This window comes from Mirounga angustirostris, unplaced genomic scaffold (genome assembly GCF_029215605.1).
Source record: "Mirounga angustirostris isolate CCGP_5_RB_7025 unplaced genomic scaffold, mMirAng1.0.hap1 SCAF_12, whole genome shotgun sequence".
Lineage (NCBI taxonomy): Eukaryota > Metazoa > Chordata > Mammalia > Carnivora > Phocidae > Mirounga > Mirounga angustirostris.
In genome coordinates this window covers 22,164,518-22,183,261 of record NW_026991720.1, presented here as the reverse complement: position 1 = coordinate 22,183,261, position 18,744 = coordinate 22,164,518, and the positions used below count along the sequence as shown (strand labels likewise).

General features: G+C 36.9%; 1 protein-coding gene across 3 annotated transcripts in view; it reads right to left on the bottom strand.

Moving 5' to 3' along the window:
• Window positions 1–291: 291 nt before the first annotated feature.
• TMEM209 (transmembrane protein 209) overlaps window positions 292–18,744 on the bottom strand; it is a 31,061-nt gene continuing 12,608 nt past the window's right edge. For all 3 annotated transcript variants that reach the window (XM_045864268.3, XM_045864266.3, XM_045864269.3), the window contains exons 7-15: window positions 17,254–17,429; window positions 16,127–16,198; window positions 12,661–12,757; window positions 10,057–10,182; window positions 7,483–7,580; window positions 5,518–5,632; window positions 5,325–5,422; window positions 4,206–4,279; window positions 292–890 (exon numbers count right to left, since the gene is read on the bottom strand). In XM_045864268.3, the coding sequence (XP_045720224.1) occupies window positions 836–890; window positions 4,206–4,279; window positions 5,325–5,422; window positions 5,518–5,632; window positions 7,483–7,580; window positions 10,057–10,182; window positions 12,661–12,757; window positions 16,127–16,198; window positions 17,254–17,429 (911 nt within the window). In that variant the 3' untranslated portion in view covers window positions 292–835. The remainder of the gene's footprint in view (window positions 891–4,205; window positions 4,280–5,324; window positions 5,423–5,517; window positions 5,633–7,482; window positions 7,581–10,056; window positions 10,183–12,660; window positions 12,758–16,126; window positions 16,199–17,253; window positions 17,430–18,744) is intronic.

Genomic DNA, 18,744 nt, shown 5'->3' with positions numbered 1-18,744 from the left:
TTGATGTCTTCAGCCTTTTAACCTAAGACCCAAATAGTTTAACTCTATCAGTTAACATTTGATCCAAGAGTTGACTTTTTTTTTTTAAAGATTTTTTATTTATTTATTTTAGAGACAGAGCACAAGAGGGGGGAGTGGGAGAGGGAGAAGCAGACTCCCTGCCGAGCAGGGAGCCTGATGCGGGACTCGATCCCGGGACTCCAGGATTATGACCTGAGCCGAAGGCAGTCGCTCAACCAACTGAGCCACCCAGGCGCCCCCAAGAGTTGACTTTTTTAAATGCCAATACTCTTAAAGCTCTTTCAAAAATACTTAAAAATGCACGTAGACTAATATATTACTGAGAAGTTTATCTCATTTCTTTAAATACGGGCCATGGGCTGACTTGTAGAACAGTGGGTAAGCACAGAGATGAATTAGCAATTTCCTTGTTTCTTTTCAAGTATTTACACCAAACAATGCAACTGAAAGAACAATTTCTGCAGGGAAAAATTAGGTGCATGATTCTCATTTGTAGGTTACAATGAAAAAGGACTCAAACTGCTTAACGAAGGGGAAATTGCACTGCTTTGGGTCAACAAATATCTGAAGGGTTGCAGTTTTATAGGCAACTGAAAAATCTGAAAGGTAATAAAAAAGTAAAAGTAATGTCTCTTGGTGTAGAAGATTTAGGACATACTTTTACAAGTAAGTTTCATAATAGCTGATTTTTCATTAAAGAGTCTGTAACACACATATGTATCTTATTTCAAAAGAGGCAGTGACTCAGAGATGCTTAGATTCAACTTCCGGTTCAATCAAAGAAAAGTCCAAATGTTTGGAATTAAATGATCCACTACTCGCCAAAAATCCACAAAATATTCACACCAGACAGACCAAGATTAACTCTCCTATAAAGAGAAGAAGAAAAAAAAAAGGTTTTAGTGGAATTGACTGAATGTCAAGCATTTAGGGTCTTTTTTCAAATAATGAAAACAAGAGTCTTGACAAGGAATACATATTTCATCAATGACATTTAATGCTATTCTGTAATGAGTTAGGTTACATATGGTTTATCAGGTGAACCCTAGTAATAGTAACTGCTTTCTTAACTGTGCTTAAAACCCAAATTTAGAACAAATGGATTTATGGGGTGTGGAAAATTAATTTTTTAGTAGATCTCAATAACTATTACACAGGATAGAGTTAACCAAATAATTTTAGCAAGTAAAAGTATCAATTAAAATTTTAAAATAGAGGATATAGGGATGCTAGGCCTCTTAGAGAATGTTACCTATTCAACTTGAATTGGGGATTTACCAATTATTACTGATGCTTTAGTGAATTTGTATATGGGGATTATTGATACAGTCTCAACTAAACCCTACTGTATATATAACAAAAAGAAAAATCTACTTCTACTCCATAGAGTACTACACCATATTCAAAGTACAAAGGGAAGAGAGGGCTATAAGCTAAATTACTCATCTAACAAAATAAGAAATCAACCTCCAATGTCTCAAACTGAAGAATCAAGAGAGAGCTACATGCCTCTATTATGTGGAACCATGAGAGTAGTGTTAGAAGAAAAGACTAAATCAGTTTCAAGTGGGCTTGGGAACACAGGGAACTGCTCATTTCTGTCATGAACTTACAGCACTACAGAACTTTAAAAATTATGAGTAGTTAATTTTGATAAAAAAATTAAAAAATATATATATATTACAAAAATGCCCTTCAAAGAAGGTAATTTCTATATTAACTGGTTTTTCCCATTTCTTCAAGGAACTTCTTCACCAAAACTGCAAATGATAGGGGCACCTGGCTGGCTCAGTCAGGGGAGCGTGTGACTCTTGGATCTCGGGATTGTGAGTTTGAGCCCCCTGTTTTATTTTTTTAAGATTGCTTAAAAAAATAAAATAAAATCTTAAACAAAAACCCTACAAATGATAAATCTCAATTTGATAGAAAGAAATGTTTTAATTTTGGCTTTTTCGTATATAAGGCTAAGCATCTTTTCATGTTTATTAGCCATTTACACAACACTTTTCTGTGAAAGTCTTTCAGTCTATGACCATTTTCTGTTTTTCTTTTTTTTTTTTTAAAGATTTTATTTATTTATTTGAGACAGAGAGAATGAGAGAGACAGAGAGCACATGAGAGGGGGGAGGGTCAGAGGGAGGAGCAGACTCCCTGCAGAGCAGGGAGCCCGACGCGGGACTCGATCCCGGGACTCCAGGATCATGACCTGAGCCGAAGGCAGTCGCCCAACCAACTGAGCCACCCAGGCGCCCTTGTTTTTATTTTCTAATGAATTTATTTTTTAATTTATTATTATTTAAAAAAATATTTTATGTATTCATTTGAGACAGAGAGAGAGAGCACAAGCAGGGGGAGCGGCAGAGGGAAGGGAGAAGCAGGCTCCCCATTGAGCAGGGAGCCCGATGTGGGGCTCAATCCCAGGACCCAGAGAGCACGACCTGAGCCGAAGGCAGACACTCAACCATCTGAGCCACCCAGGCACCCCTCCAATGAATTTATATATGCTCTTTATATATGATGGATATTAGCTTGGATTTGCTATATGTGTTCCAACCATAATATTTTGTCTCAGTTTGTCATTTAGCTTTAAGCTTTATTTATGGTTTATTTGCTGAACAGAGCCCTTAAATTACTGTGCAGTCAATTCTGTCTAGATTTTTTTTTTCCCTTTTGGAAGTAAAACATTCATCTCATTCCAGTAACTGTACAAATATCTGGCATTGAATTGATAATGTATTTGAATCAATCTGCTGCTTTATGGGCATGATTCCAAATGGACTATATTTGAGCTACTTGCTTATTTCCTTTAAGTTAGATGATAGTAGTTTTTTAACCATTTGATTGTTTTAGAATGTATTAAAAAGATTAATCAATCATATTTAAAAAGTTAATTTCAAAGCTTCTTTTCCCTTGGTTAAGAAAAAAATCTCAAGGGCGCCTGGCTGGCTCAGTCGTTAAGCAACTGCCTTTGGCTCAGGTCATGGTCCCAGGGTCCTAGGATCGAGGCCCACATCGGGCTCCTTGCTCAGCGGGGAGCCGCTTCTCCCTCTGCCTCTGCCTGCTGCTTCCGCCTGCTTGTGCTCTCTGACAAGTAAATAAATGAAATCTATTTAAAAAAAAAGAGAGAGTCGCATGCTAACGACTGAGCCAGGCTGGCGCCCCCATAATTTTAAATTTTCTAACAGACACCTTAAAAATTTTATAAAAAGTAAAAAGAAACAGGTGAAATTAATTTTAGTAATATATTTCATTTAATCCCAATACATCCAATGTATTAATTCAACATGTAGTCAATGTACCAAGTTATTAAAGAGATCTTTTACTTTTTTTTTGGTCTTCAAATTCTAGTCTATATATTTTACACTTACAACACATCTCATTTCAGATGAGTCATGTTTCAAATGCTCAATGCCACATGTGGCTGGTGGCTGCTCTATCAGACAATGCAGGTCTAGAACATGTATAAAACAGGACGCCTAAACAAAAGTGAAAAGAGGCATGCATATCAAAACTGGAGTGGACCTTAGATGTTTTCCACTCCATGCCTTTCCCTTCACATTTTCTTAACCTCAGGTTTTTAGACTCTCAGACCTTTGCATTATCAGATTTACCCAGCTTTACCTGCAGTCCTGTTCCTTCAAAACATTATTTGATAACACTAAAATTTTGAATCACCAAAAGGACCATACAACAATTCTGAATTTATTGTTAATAGCATGTGAGCTTCATTACTACATATTTAGAATAACAAAGTAAACAATTTCAACTGCCCATTTTTCCACCCCAGTTAACAATAATATGGAATGGCTGCTGACTCAGTCTTTCTGGAAATATAAAACATTTTACAGAAGCCTTTGTGTCTGATATGGGATGGCTTTTGTTTTGTTTTTAAATTTTAAAGTGGCAAGAGCCTGATATGGATCTCAGAGTTGCTCCTCTGAGGGACACAACTGTAAAGCCAATGATGTGGTCCAATGTAATGGAGGTTGGTGAGGAATGAAGGGACTTGCCCAAGAGAGCAGAACTGGTTAGTGACAGGGCTGGGCTTACACTAGAAGCCCAATCTCTTGTTCAGTCCACAATCCTTTCAGTATATGATGCTGCCTTCTGCAGAATCTTAACAAAGGAAGAAAAACAGTAAATAAATTAAGTACTTGTGTTTTTAAATAAGCATCAATACTTACCCAAGCATTCCTGACTCTTTAGTCTTTATGATGTAGAGGAACATTAACAATGTATGAAACATATTATTTCGGCCCTGGAACAAAAAGACAGCAAGATTTAAACCAAGCCAAACAAAAAATTATGCGAACCAAACAAAAAGATAAACGCAGATCCTATCAGTTCACATTCTACTAACTCAGAATTCTGTGTAATTCAGACTTTCATTTGCATGGATTTGGACAGAAACTTCAATGGTCCAAAATATTAACACTTACAAAGGTGAAATGTTAAACTTGAAAAAAGGAAATTAGTATTAATTAATAACAGGAATAGGAATTTGATGGAGAACACAATTTATGATTATAGTCAATGTAAAATTTCTTAGTAAAGAAGCTGGTAACAACACCAAGTGCAAAGATCATCAGCAGAAGTGATGTTTGCAGTCAAGAGTAAAATACCTGAATAGAAATGTAAACTGGTACAATAATCTTTTGTAGAAAGTAGTTTTATAATATATTTTAAAAGCCTTGAAAATATTCTATAACCTAGAATTCCACTTTTGGACTTTAAGCTAACAAAATTACCCAAAATGCAGATAGCTATATCCATAAAAATGAATACTCAGCAGTGTTTATGATAATGAAGAATTAGAACATCCAAAATGTCCAACGACAGGGGAATGATTGAATACATTATGTTATAATCTTATGATAAACTTTTTTACAGCCATTAAAAAGTGTTTCTATGGAAGCTTTTTAATGGGATGGAAAATTATGGTTTTTTAAGGTAATTAAATTAAGAAGTTAATTTTTAAAAAGGAAATAAAATTACATAAATATGATTTCAACCCATAAAATAGCACAGAGAAAGACCAAAATGAAATTTACCAAAGGCAATACACCAAAAATGTTAACAATAGCTGCCTTTAAGTAATGGAATAATGAATGATCTTTCTTCTTTTTCTTTCCCAAATTAAGCATATATTACTTTTATAGTTAAAAAAAAGGGGGATAGTCAAGAAATGCATTTTCCCTAATTTAAAAAGTTTACCCATTCCCTAAACAAGAGACTCTAAAAAATATTATCAAAGCAAGTCATCTGTGACACTCTGTAATAGCAATTTTTACATTTAGAAGTACCTTTGGAAGATTGTAGACATGACGCTGGTAGATTAGCTCATAATGGGGAGGGTTGATAGCACTCTGATAAATGCAAAAAACATTCTCATTTGTCACATCTGTAAAGAAAATATGCTACATTAACAAAACAAGCCAACCTCTCTATGTATCTCATGTGAAAACCCCTCAACCCATTCTTTTAGGAAGTTTATACCTGGTTTATTTGGTGTCTGAACAAAGTGCTGAGAAGTAAATGTTTTTCCGTCAGGGTACTTAGGATGTGGAGGTAATCTGGAATCGAGGTAGGTGCAAAATACATGCATGATGATCTGAAGATGAGGAAACAATTTTTCAAAATCAGCATGAAAATCTATCATGGCTTTAAGCCTTTGTTTATAATGACTCCAATTTTTAAATTTTTCCCTAAAGAGAGAACTAGCAAAAATGCTTTCAAGTGGTTACATTTATAAGATGAAATCTATAAAATGAAAAGAGAAAAGCAAGACATTCCCAGTTTTCTGTTAAGTGGATTGTTCATACCCATATAGTTAACAACAAAAAAAACAATGCGGCGCCTGGGTGGTTCAGTCGGTTAAGCGGCTGCCTTCGGCTCAGGTCATGATCCCAGGGTCCTGGGATCGAGTCCCGCATCGGGCTCCCTGCTCAGTGGAGAGTCTGCTTCTCCTTCTCCTCTGCCTGCCTCTCTGCCTACTTGTGCTCTCTCTCTCTCTGTCAAATAAATAAATAAAATCTTAAAAAAAAAAACCCACAAGATAAAAATACACATATATTCTCAATTTGAGTATCAGCATTTGAAACTTCATTTTTACATATAACGTCATTATTAAAACAATAAAGAACATGATCTTGAAAAACTCTTAAATGCTCAAAAACATTATACTCTTCGATTTCATCAATCTTAATTCTAGGATTTTTTTTTTTTTAAGAGAGCGTTAGTGTGTGTGGGTGGGGAACAGAGGGAAAGGGAGAGAGAATTTTAAGCAGGCCCCACTCCCAGAATCTTATGGCTGATCTCACAACCCTGAGGAGATCATCACCTGAGCCAAAATCAGGAGTCAGAGACTTAACCAACTGAGCCACCCAGGCTCCTCTAGGAATCATTCTTTTTTTTTTTTTTTTTTTAAAGATTTTATTTATTTATTTGACAGAGAGAGACACAGCAAGAGAGGGAACACAAGCAGGGGGAGTGGGAGAGGGAGAAGCAGGCTTCCCGCTGAGCAGGGAGCCCGATGCGGGGCTTGATCGCAGGACCCTGGGATCATGACCTGAGCCGAAGGCAGACGCTTAACGACTGAGCCACCCAGGCGCTCCTAGGAATCATTCTTAAAGCCATAATCCCAAATAAGAAAAAAATATGCATCACGATATTCCTTGCAATCTTATTTAAAACAGAAACTAAATAATTCTCAAACTTTTAGCTCCAATATAAGAAAACAGTTACTTGAGTGTGTGTAATAATGAAAAAATACTTAAACATTGCAAAAGTGAAAAAAGAATATAAAATTTTACATGTGGGATGATTACAACTATGATAAAAACATTAAAAAATAGTGCATGGGGCGCCTGGGTGGCTCAGATGGTTAAGCGTCTGCCTTCGGCTCAGGTCATGATCCCAGAGTCCTGGGATCAAGCCCCGCATCAGGCTCCCTGCTCAGCGGGAAGCCTGCTTCTCCCTCTCCCACTCCCCCTGCTTGTGTTCCCTCTCTCGCTGTCTCTCTCTCTGTCAAATAAATCAATAAAATCTTTAAAAAAAAAAATTAAAAAATAGTGCAATCTAAGTAAAGGGAAAAAAAGAAAATACACCAAAATATATATTTTTTAATGTTTTATTTATTTATTCATGTGAGTCAGAGAGAGAGAGGCAGAGGGAGAAGCAGGCTCCCCACCTAGCAGGGAGCCCGATGAGGGACTTGATCCCAGGACCCTGGGATCATGACCTGAGCCGAAGGCAGACACTTAACCATCTGAGCCACCCAGGCGCCCCCATACACCAAAATATTAACAGTGGTTAAGATGCTGGTAAAATTTAAAATTTTTATTTCTACCTTAGTTTCTAAATTCTTTTTAATACTTATTTTTATAATAGAAAAATAAAAGTATATAAATACAATAACATGGAAAAATGTTAAACCAAAAAAAAAAAAAAGTAGGGACTTACAGCAGAATCAGTGGGCAGGTCTGTATCCCACTTGCGTCCTTTGAAGTCTCCACCTCTATTCCATCGAAATGAACTCATACAGCCTCCCTGAGAAAGTTCTGGAGAAACAAAGATGAAATTTAAAAAGCCAAAAAAATAAGAAAAAAGGCCGAAGGGCTACAGTAAGGGAAGCATATCATCTTAAAAACCTGATGAAAACACCCAAATATAAAGAAATACAAGATATAAAAGATTAACTTACATATTACCATTCGGGGTTCTTAAAAAAATCAGTGTCATGTGGGGGAAAAAGGTAGGGCAGAACTGTTCCTGAGAAAGTGACTAAAAAAAGATAAAACAACATACGGTAATGTGTGAACCTACACTCTATTCTGGTTAGGAAAAAAGGGTATGTTTTGAACAATTGGAAAATTTGAATATGAACTGTGTATTAGATGATATTATAGAAATATCACTAATTTTAAAGGTCTGTTAAGTGTATTGGGGTTATGTAGGAGAATGTTCTTATTTTTAGGAAATCGCATGCTGAAAAGTAATGATGTCCGTAATGAATTTCAAATGGTAGAGCAAAAAAATAAAAGTGCATGTGCATATATGTAGAGAGAATCAATGACAGCGAAATGTTGGTAACCATCCAACCTAGAAGGCCTATATAGTGTTCGCTGTACTTTTTAAGCTTTTTTGTATATTTGATTATTTTGCATACATGTGTACATACACATATTTTTTGGATACACAAATATCCTGTTATCAGGCAATCTTGCCAAAAATTGCAACCTGAATTTACAGGAAATACAGAGGACAGAGGATCATGTAAAATTACACCCCATGGGGACGTATTCAGTAAAATCCATACCATGGGCAACTCTATAGGACAAACAATTCAGTTTTTTCAACAAATAAGTTGCAGAGAAAAAAAAAAAAAGGATGGACAGGAAACCTATAGCTTAAAAGGAACTTATAAGATTTATTTATTTGACAGAGAGAGAAAGAGAGAGAGAGTACAAGCAGGGGGAGTGGCAGGCAGAGGGAGAGGGAGAAGCAGGCTCTCTGCTGAGCAGTGAGCCCGATGTGGGACTCGATCCCAGGACTCTGGGCTCATGACCTGAGCAGAAGGCAGATGCTTAACCGACTGAGCCGCCCAGGTGCCCAGGAACTTAAATGCTTGCTTTATCAACCAGTCATACCATGTGATTATATTTGAATCCCAATTCAAATAATACCAGAAAAAGTAATTACACATTTTATGAGTTGGTTGGAAATTCGTACATAAGGTATATATTTCATGATATAAAGAAACTGTTAAAAAATATTAGGTGTGATAATTGTATTGAGGTAAAGGCCTTATCTTTGAGACACATACCGAGCTATATATAATACAGAAAGGGAGGAGATAGATGGGGCTATGGATAGGGCTTGAGATGCCCAGGGACTGAAGGCTGCAGGGACCAGGGGCTATGTACAAGAGGCTTCAGCATTCTGTTGTGTCTAGTTTTATGAAAATCTGAATTCTCCTTATAATAAAAACTTTCTTAAAAGTCACGATAAATGATTATTCCTGAACCCTAGTCCAAACCCAGGGGAGAGAGGGGGCACCATAACGCTTTCAAATTAAAATTTATGAGAAATCTGAAGAGTGAAATACTATTTCTAAAACTTGTTTTAGTGATGAGAACATTTTACAGTTTATCCAAATAAAAGCAGGGAGGCATAAAGAGAGAGTGGAATATCAGGGAGGTTAAATTTCCTGATTCTCATGCCAGTCTCCTCAGAAGATCACATTTCCCTCCCATAATCTGGACCTAACAGAAATACAAAGAAGCAACATACTAAATATGAATTACAAGAATTGAGAGAAAGAAGGATCAGCACGTTGAAACTATGAAGAATGTCACAGTGGTATCCATTTTTGGTAGTTAAAAGAGTAGCAAATGAGTGAAGTATTTACTTGAGCCCATGTAGCTCATATTTAAGTTTCCCTATATAGAATAACATTAGTATTTTCAAGGCTAATGATATCATTTTGACAGTTCCTTTATTTATTTGAGAGAGAGAGAGAGAGAGCACAAGCAGGGGGAGTGGCAGGCTCCCCACGGAGCAGGGAGCCTAACATTGGGACTCGATCCCAGGATACTGAGGATTATGACCTGAGCCAAAGGCAGCTGCTTAACCAACTGAGCCACCCAGGTGTCCCGTTTTGACAATTCTTAAGCATATGAAATATAAAAACCAAAAGTTGTTCAAGACTTAACTAAGCCATAATTAAATATATATTTATAAAATATAAGATACTTAGTAATACTTACATTTTTTTTCCTTGTTACTTTTTTTCTTTGAGAGAGAGAGAGAGAGTGTGTGAGTTGGGGGGGGGGGGCAACGGAAGAGGGAGAGAGAGAATCTAAGCAGGCTCCAAACTCAGTGCAGAGCCCAATGAGGAACTTGATCTCAACGACTGTGAGATCTTGACCTGAACCGAAGCCGTCACCACTGAGCCCCCCAGGCACCCCTCCTTGTTACTTTTATTTACAAAATCTCAAAGCAGTGAAATTTTTTCCTCTTCAAATTACTAGTTACCTTTGATCCTTTCAAACAAGTATTCCTGATTTGGTGTAAGGTCTAGATACTGCACAATTGTATTCAAAGTTGGAATGAGAGGAGCTTTGACCAGCGCAGCTTGTTTCAAGCTAGTAATACTAGCCTCTGTTAAAAATAAAACACACCGGACAGATTATTCTTCATGTGGGTTCTAAAAGAACTTAAAATGCTCTTTCCTCCACAGATGTTGAAGGAATAAATGAAAGCAATAATAGTTTAACAATTTGCATTATCTACACTTTACTTACAATTTCTTTTTATCATTTCTGGCACGGTGGCCAGATTTATAAACACAGATACCACATGAACACACACTCCAAAAGCAGCAGCCAAATCCAGCCTGACAAATCTATAAACAGCTAATACACAAAATATTTTTGTGGGGTATGCATAAAAAGATACACGAGAGCTTTCAAAATCAGGTTGAGAAGAAGTTGCCTGTTACACCACTGATAAGCACAAACTTTTTATGACAGTGATTTCTCTTATCATGAAAGACAACTGTACAAAGCAATTAATAAACCAACAGAAATTTTCAGAATGTCTAACCTTACTAGTAATACTCAATGTTGGGAAAAAGGCATTCTTCTGTGTGACATGGTTGCTAGAGGATAAATCGGTAGAAGCTTTTCAAAGGGTTATGTACATCAAAAGCCTTAATGTATTTATTCCTACTGAACTAACTCCACTTCTGAGAAATTATCCCTAAGAAATAATTACAAATGTACACAAAGATTTAGATAAAAGGATATTTACTCACAGCATTACTAATAACAGTAAAGGGCAAAACCCCTACATATTAGATAATAAAGATCAGTTAAATACAACATATTACACATACAAAAAAGAAATACAATCTAGCCACCAAAAACAGTACTGGAGAATATTTAACAAAATAGAAAAACTGGGGGGTAAAAGTAGGCAACAAAACAGTATGACTCCAATTTAATTAGAAGTAGGTACATATATGTACCATATTCCCTCAACTCCTAAATACATACTTTTAAATTTTAATGTTCTTAAATTATGCTATAACATACAACTGAGAGATATACATACACTAACATATATATTATATACATACTAAAATATATATTGTATATACCAATATTATATATAAGTATACGACTATATATATATTAGTATATATACTATATATATATATACACACATACACTTATATAGTTACATATATATAGTTAGTATCATAACCAAAAATAATAACTGGTTGTGACTTAAAATTGATAGTGATTTATCTCTGGAAGCAGGATTTTGGGTAATATTTTTCTTTGTGTACTTCTGTCTCTACTTTCCAGCCTCTCTACAATGAACATAGTATATATATACTGCATTTGTAGTCACAAAGCAATGTCATTCTTTTTAAAAAGCACATCACACTGATATTCCTTACTTATTTTGAAATCTAATTACTTAACACTAAATAAGTTATGGTATTTTAGGCAAATTGTATGGAACCTTAACAGTTTTATTTTTTTGCAGGTAAGAGAGTTGAAAATAGGTGATTTTAAATTAGCATTATTACACATTCTTTATGCTTTGTACAACTTGGAATTAATATTTGATAAGGAACTTGTATCTAGAATATATAAAGAACACCTCAATGATAAAAAAGACAAATGATCCAATTTAAAAATGGTAAAGGATCTGAAAAGATATTTCTCCTAAGAAGATGTATGAACGGCCAATAAGCACATGAAAAGATGCCCAACATCAGTAGTCATCAGGAAAATGCAAATCAAAACCACAATGAGAAACTATTTCACACCCATTAGGACAACTATAATAAAAAGGACAGATAAGTATTGGTGAAGATGTGAGAAACTGAAACCCTCATACATTGTTTGTGGGAATGTAAAATGGTACAGCTGCTTTAGAAAAGAGTCTGCTGTTCCTCAAAAAGTTAAACATGGAGTTACCATATGGCTCAGCCACTGTACTCCTAGAGAAAGTTAAAACATATGTCCACACAAACACCTGTATACAACTGTTCATAGCAGCATTATTCATAATAGCCAAAAAGTGAAAACAACCCAAATGTAAGTCAACTGCTAAATGGGTAAACAAAATGCAATAGATCAATATAATAGGATATTATTTGGCAATAAAAAGAAACAAAGTACTGATAAATGTTGTAACACAGATGAACCTTGAAAACATGTGAAGTGAAAGAAGCCAGTCACAAATGACAACAGATTGTAAGATTCCATTTATGTGAAATATCCAGAACGGGTCTGTCTAAATTGGTAGTTGCCTTGGGCTGGGGAATGGGTGATGGGGGGAACGGGGTATATGGGGTTACTTTTCTGGGCGATGAAATACTCTAAAATTGATTGTGGTTGCACAACCCAAACCTCTAAACTGTAGACTTTAAATGGGTGAACTGTACGGTAAGTAAATTCTATTTCAATAAAACTTTTATTAGAAAATATATATATTAGAGACATTTAGTTTTGTCTTCGCCTCAAGATAACAAAGTTGTTAAATAGCCCAGTACAAAAAGAAAATTTCTGCTTGGCAGATTCACTGATGGTAAATCAAATGTTGGGCTCTATCTTCACATACCTCCTATCTGAAGCTCAGGACAGCCCATTCGTCTCATCTGTGTGCTCACAGACTCGATCTCTTGTACCAATGGCACTAATATTGTCTCATTGATCCACTAGGAAGAAACAAGGCAAAGATTTTACATACATAATTCCAAAGCATTTCTCAAATAATTCTTTTATTTATTTATTTAAAAGATTTTATTTATTTATTTATTTGAGAGAGAGAGAATGAGAGAGAACACATGAGAGGGGATAGGGTCAGAGGGCAAAGCAGACTCCCTGCCGAGCAGGGAGCCCGATGCGGGACTCGATCCAGGGACTCCAGGATCATGACCTGAGCCGAAGGCAGTTGCTTAACCAACTGAGCCACACAGGCGCCCTCTTTTTTTTTTTTTTTTTTTTTTAAGATTTTATTTATTTATTTGACAGAGAGACACAGCGAGAGAGGGAACACAAGCAGGGGGAGTGGGAGAGGGAGAAGCAGGCCTCCCGCTGAGCAGGGAGCCCGATGCAGGGCTCGATCCCAGGACCCTGGGATCATGACCTGAGCTGAAGGCAGACGCTTAATGACTGAGCCACCCAGGCGCCCCTCAAATAATTATTTTCATGAAATGCTAAGAATATTTACTGTCTTCTACTTGTATAGTGTGTATATATATAGTATAGTGAAAGAGAATGAAGTAGCAGCTGCTGAAGTCCGGAAAGTTAAGTAAGCAAGCTAGTAGAGTGTAAGTCAACTAAGTCATAGTCTTAAAGCATGTAGGCCTGCTTATTGCTGAAGAAAATATAAAAATTTCAGTTATATGTTAAGTTTATTTCTTTCTGTCCTTTTTTCCTTCCTTCCCTTCTTTCTTCTCTTTCTCTCTCTTTCTTCCTTTCTTTTCTTTCTCTCTCTCTTCTTTTTCTTTCTTTCTTTCTTTCTAGATTTATTTATTCATTTGACAGAGAAACAGCACAAGCGGGGGGCAGTGGGAGAGAGAGAGAGAATCCCAAGCAGACTCTGTGCTGAGCATGGAGCCCCATGTGCGGCTTGATCTCATGACCCTGAGATCACGACCTGAGCTGAAACCAAGAGTCAGACGCTCAAGAGACTGCACCACAAGACACCCCATGCTAAGTTTTTCTCAAGTTTTTATGATTATTATATTTAACTAAAAGGATAATTTCCGATTTACATTTCTACAGTAATGATCACACATTTTTTCATGTCATGTTTATATTTTGTAATTAGTAAGACAGTTTTTCAAACGAACATAATTGATTAACTCAGAAGGCTTACCCAATTCCCGAGCTGTGTGGAAACACATCTATTATACATATCAGATCTACTGGCTTATGAATATTACAATATTACTTTAGGACTAGAAACCTCAAATGCCACTTCGGATGGCTAATATCAAACTAATCCTGAGAAGTGAAAAGATTGTCCAAGGAAATACCCCATTTGAATTGTCTGTGTGTTATGTGTTTTGTGTGTATGTTCATGGCAACTTCGACCACTACTTCTGTTTAACCATAAAATGGAACGACGAAAAAGTTTCAGATGAAAAACAAGTCTGCAATTCCTTACACAGATTTGTGAATTAAGAAACCTTTTAGGGTGCCTGGGTGGCTCAGACGGTTAAGCGTCTGCCTTCGGCTCAGGTCATGATCCCGGAGTCCTGGGATCGAGTCCCGCATCGGGCTCCCTGCTCTGCGGGAAGTCTGCTTCTCTCTCTGCCTCTCTCTCTCATGAATAAGTAAATAAAATCTTTAAAAAAAAAAAAAGAAACCTTTTATAAAAACACAAAGTTTTCTGGTAATCCATTTAGCAAGCAAACCAAATACACTGGCAAGATCTGAACTGAATTCCCATGAGGCTACAGTGTGACTATTCATATGCTTTGTTGCAAATATTAATGTGGTTGATTACTGAGTGCTAACCAGACTCTGCTAGTAGTTATTACAAAATATATGGTATATGTATACTGCTTTAAAAAAAAAAAAAATCCAAAAAACCTTGAAATTTCAAGCCCTTATATAGGTAGAAATAACAGAGTATAGTTCTAGGGCAACATTTCACTTATTCATTTTTCCAACATGTACTCAATGCATTCCACTTGCCAGCCACTCTTGGGCTGCAACAAAATTGCCTAAGGGGTTCAGGACTATATTCCCTACGCTGTACCTTTTATCCCCATGAGGGAATTTTTATGTTTATTTTTATTTATTTATTTATTTTTTAAAAGATCTTTTTAATTTATTTATTTGAGAGAGAGGATGAGAGGAGAGAGCGAGCACATGAGAGGGGGGAGGGTCAGAGGGAGAAGCAGACTCCCCGCCGAGCAGGGAGCCCGATGCGGGACTCGATCCAGGGACTCCAGGATCATGACCTGAGCCAAAGGCAGTCGCTTAACCAACTGAGCCACCCAGGCGCCCCGGGAATTTTTATGTTTAAAAAGCCATCCAGGCTTCTGGTTCAAGAAAACAGGCTGCTATTTTCATCACTCCCTCTCAATACCCTATTAAAATTATAGTAAAAAAATAAAAAGAGGAGCACAAGTGACTTCAATAGATTTCTAGAAGACGTAGAGTGGATGCATGAGAGCTGAAGGATGGGAGTGAAGTAGTGGCAGCCTCCACAGAATCTACACGGAGCCCGGAGTGGAGGAGGGCCCCTCGTGTGCCCCTCAGAACTTGGGACCTTCGAGTACTTCCCAGAGCGGGAAAGAGGCAGGGTTGAAACAAGGGAACTCACTCGCTCTGGATGAGTCTGTCTTCCCAACCTCCAGGTCAAGGATGAGAGGGTTCTTCTCCAAAACAATCGAAGAAACTGAAATATTCTGAAGTAGCTTCTAGTATATATTATCTTCTCTCTCTAACTTAAAAGTTCTCTGAAGGTGAGGACCTCATTCATTTCCCTCAAACTTCTGGACATAGAATAGGTTCTGACAGAAAAGCTCTTTGGGGGGAAAAAAAGTGAAAAAAAAAAAAACCTTAAATAAAATAAAATAAAATAAAATAGGGGTGCCTGAATGGCTCAGATGGTTAAGTGTCTGCCTTTGGCTCAAGTGATGATCCCAGGGTCCTGGGATGGAGCCCCACATCAGGCTTCCTGCTCAGTGGGGAGCCTGCTTCTCTCTCTCCCCCTTGCTCGTGGCTCTCTCTCAAATAAATAAAATCTTTTTTAAAAAATGGAAAAAAAATAAAATAAAATTGAGCTGCTGGGAAAGGGAAGAAGATCTTAATAACTAAATATATTATCCCTTAATCCACTCAAAATAAACTGATTTACTAAATACGGAGAGAAAAAAATCTGATGAAAACAGACACCATAAGGTAAATGTCGTATTTATCCTTACATATGTGCCATCCATATTGTACTTTTAAATATTAATTCTGCTATTCTAATGAGTAATTAATACCTCTAAATTATATTCTAATAACATATTTTGCATATTAAGAGGCACTAGTATTGTCCAAAGAGTAATGTCAGAACTTACATTTCTGAACTTAGCTGTCCATGAATCCATATGATCAAGAAGTTGTCTATTCATAGTCACTCTTGCCCAAACCTATTAAAAAATGTTTAAAATGAACAATCAGTGAGGAAAAATCCTGCCAGAAATTAGTCATTTTCCTCCACTCTCAAAAATATGTGGAAAAAGATATCTGAAAAACATCACAAACAATGACATTGATCTAATTAATATATAATTTTCTTACTTCCCACTTGGTTGCTATTCATGCACAGACACATCTTTAGAATTCCTTACATTGGTATGTTTAAAAAACATTCTTGCTTTTATGAACAAAATAAAAATCTTTTTTTTTGAACAAAATAAAAATCTTATATTTGGTATTAAACTGATGAAGTTACAGTTGAATGTTCTAATGCAAGTGTATTTTATATTTTTTTAAAGATTTATTTATTTGAAAGAGACAGCAGGGGGAGGGGCAAAGGGAGAGGGGATAGAGAGAGAGAGAAGCAGACTCCCCACTGAGTGCGGAGCCCGATGCGGGGCTCGATCACAGGACCCTGAGATCATGACCTGAGCCAAAATCATCGGTTGGAGACTTAACTGACTGAGCCACCCAGGCACCCCAAATCCAGTGTATTTTAAAAGCAAGAGTCTTATATATTAAGTACAAATGGATACTTGAGCTACCTTTTTATAAATGAATGCAGAAAAATGTTTTAGGCAGGATGGTAATGTCAACTATGTGTTATAAAGAATAAAACATACAATATAATTCAGCTTTAGGTACACTAAGTTACATAGGAGCTTCTCCACTATTTAATGTGTGCCAGATTTATGTTTCTAGCCAGTAAAAGTGAAGATTACAGGGGTGCCTGGGTGTCTCAGTGGGTTAAGCATCTGCCTTTGGCTCAGGTCATGATCTCAGGGTCCTGCAATTGAGCCCCCCGTTGGGCTCCCTGCTCAGTGGAGAGTCTGCCTCTCTCTCTCTCTCCCTCTGCCCTTCCCCCCTGCATGTGCTTTCTCTCTTTCTCAAATAAATAAAATCTTAAAAAAAAGTGAAGATTACAGAAAAAAAAATGTTCCAGAAGTATTGGACTTTCTAACAATCTGCAATCAAAAATATTAAGGCATTTTTATTTTCCACTTACCTCCTCTGCAGCTTGTTTAGAACTGAGATCAGCTTCATCTTTGTTAGCACAGGGGGCCTGAGACCTACAGGCAAGTTGATACTGAAACTTCTTTAAAGTTTGTGCATAATCTCCCATAGAACGATTGTAGTTCCAGAAAGTAGGACTGGTGGAAGGCGAGGTAGAGTCTGGACTCCCTACAATGATGAATTTAAAGAGCATCAGTGTGCGCTGTAATAATTTTGACATCCAGATTTAGCTCACGAACGCTGGGTATCAAGTCACCTAGGTAAGGGCAATCAAGGAAGACAAAGCCCCATGGGACTCTTCTCCTTCCTCCCTGACATTGTCTTTTCTTTAGAGAACATATTTTAGCCTTTGCTAAACATTAAAAAGAACATTTTCTGAGCAATATCATGTTAAGAATTCTAAATGGCTGAAATGTTTATTTTTGTTGTAAAATTAAGCTTGTTTCGTTCTCTAAGATTTTCGAATGATTCAGCAAGAAACAAAGAAAAGACACATTTCTTCAGGAAAGAAATAGCCTAAGGAAGTTCCCTGCTTGAATTTTTAGTAGCTTTCTGAATGGGACAACTACAGTCTTCTATTAATAAACTACTCTTTGGGTCAGCAGCTAGGCTCGCTATTCCCTGTACTGCACTGCGTTCTCTTTATAACCTGTAATAACTCCTGTGTTGTATTAAAAGAGATTGCCGATTACACTTCTAAATTTATACATTTACTCCCAGGAAATGTTAATAATTACATATGGGGACTTAATCTTGCAGGGGCTTCTACCAGACTACTTATCACACTTAAAGGTTATAGTTTGTCTTTTTACCCAAACAGAATTTGAGCTCCTTGAAGGCAGGAAGTATTATTTTCCCCGAGCATCCCTATGAAGGGCTGCTGCGGCTGCTCTGGAGAATTCTGTAGGCTTTGGGAAACCTATCAGCTTGGATTTCACTGCCCAAGTGGGAACTGGTAATAAGGATATAGGCCCAGGAGATGTAGAGTTGGATTGAGACCCTTCTCCTACCTCTATCTCCTGTACCCAGCAGAGGGCCAGGAACTTCAAGGGCCACATTTTTGGTAGATAAGAAAAAAATCTGTCCACTGGCACCAGGATATAACAAGGAAATTTGTCTGTTTTAGGTGGTACAGGGATTTAAAAATTATCCATTTTTGTATGGGTTTAGAATACCCATTTATACTACCTGTGAAGTCCAGGAACCTCCTAGCCCAGAAATTACCTAAGTTAGTTCAAGGTCAGTGATACTCCTTAGGCACTTGGCAGAGGCAAATATAAAACTGCTAGGAGGAGACAAGGCTTCTCTCCAGCTTTCCCAGGATAGAAAAGCACAGATAAATAAAACCCTACTGCAGATGAGGTTACCAAAAACAAACAAAAAAACACATAAATCACAAGAGGAAACAGGGTTCCAAGCAAAGGAATCAACAAGACGAAAATGTCAGTATTTAATCTACAAGAACTTTAGATAACTGAACTAC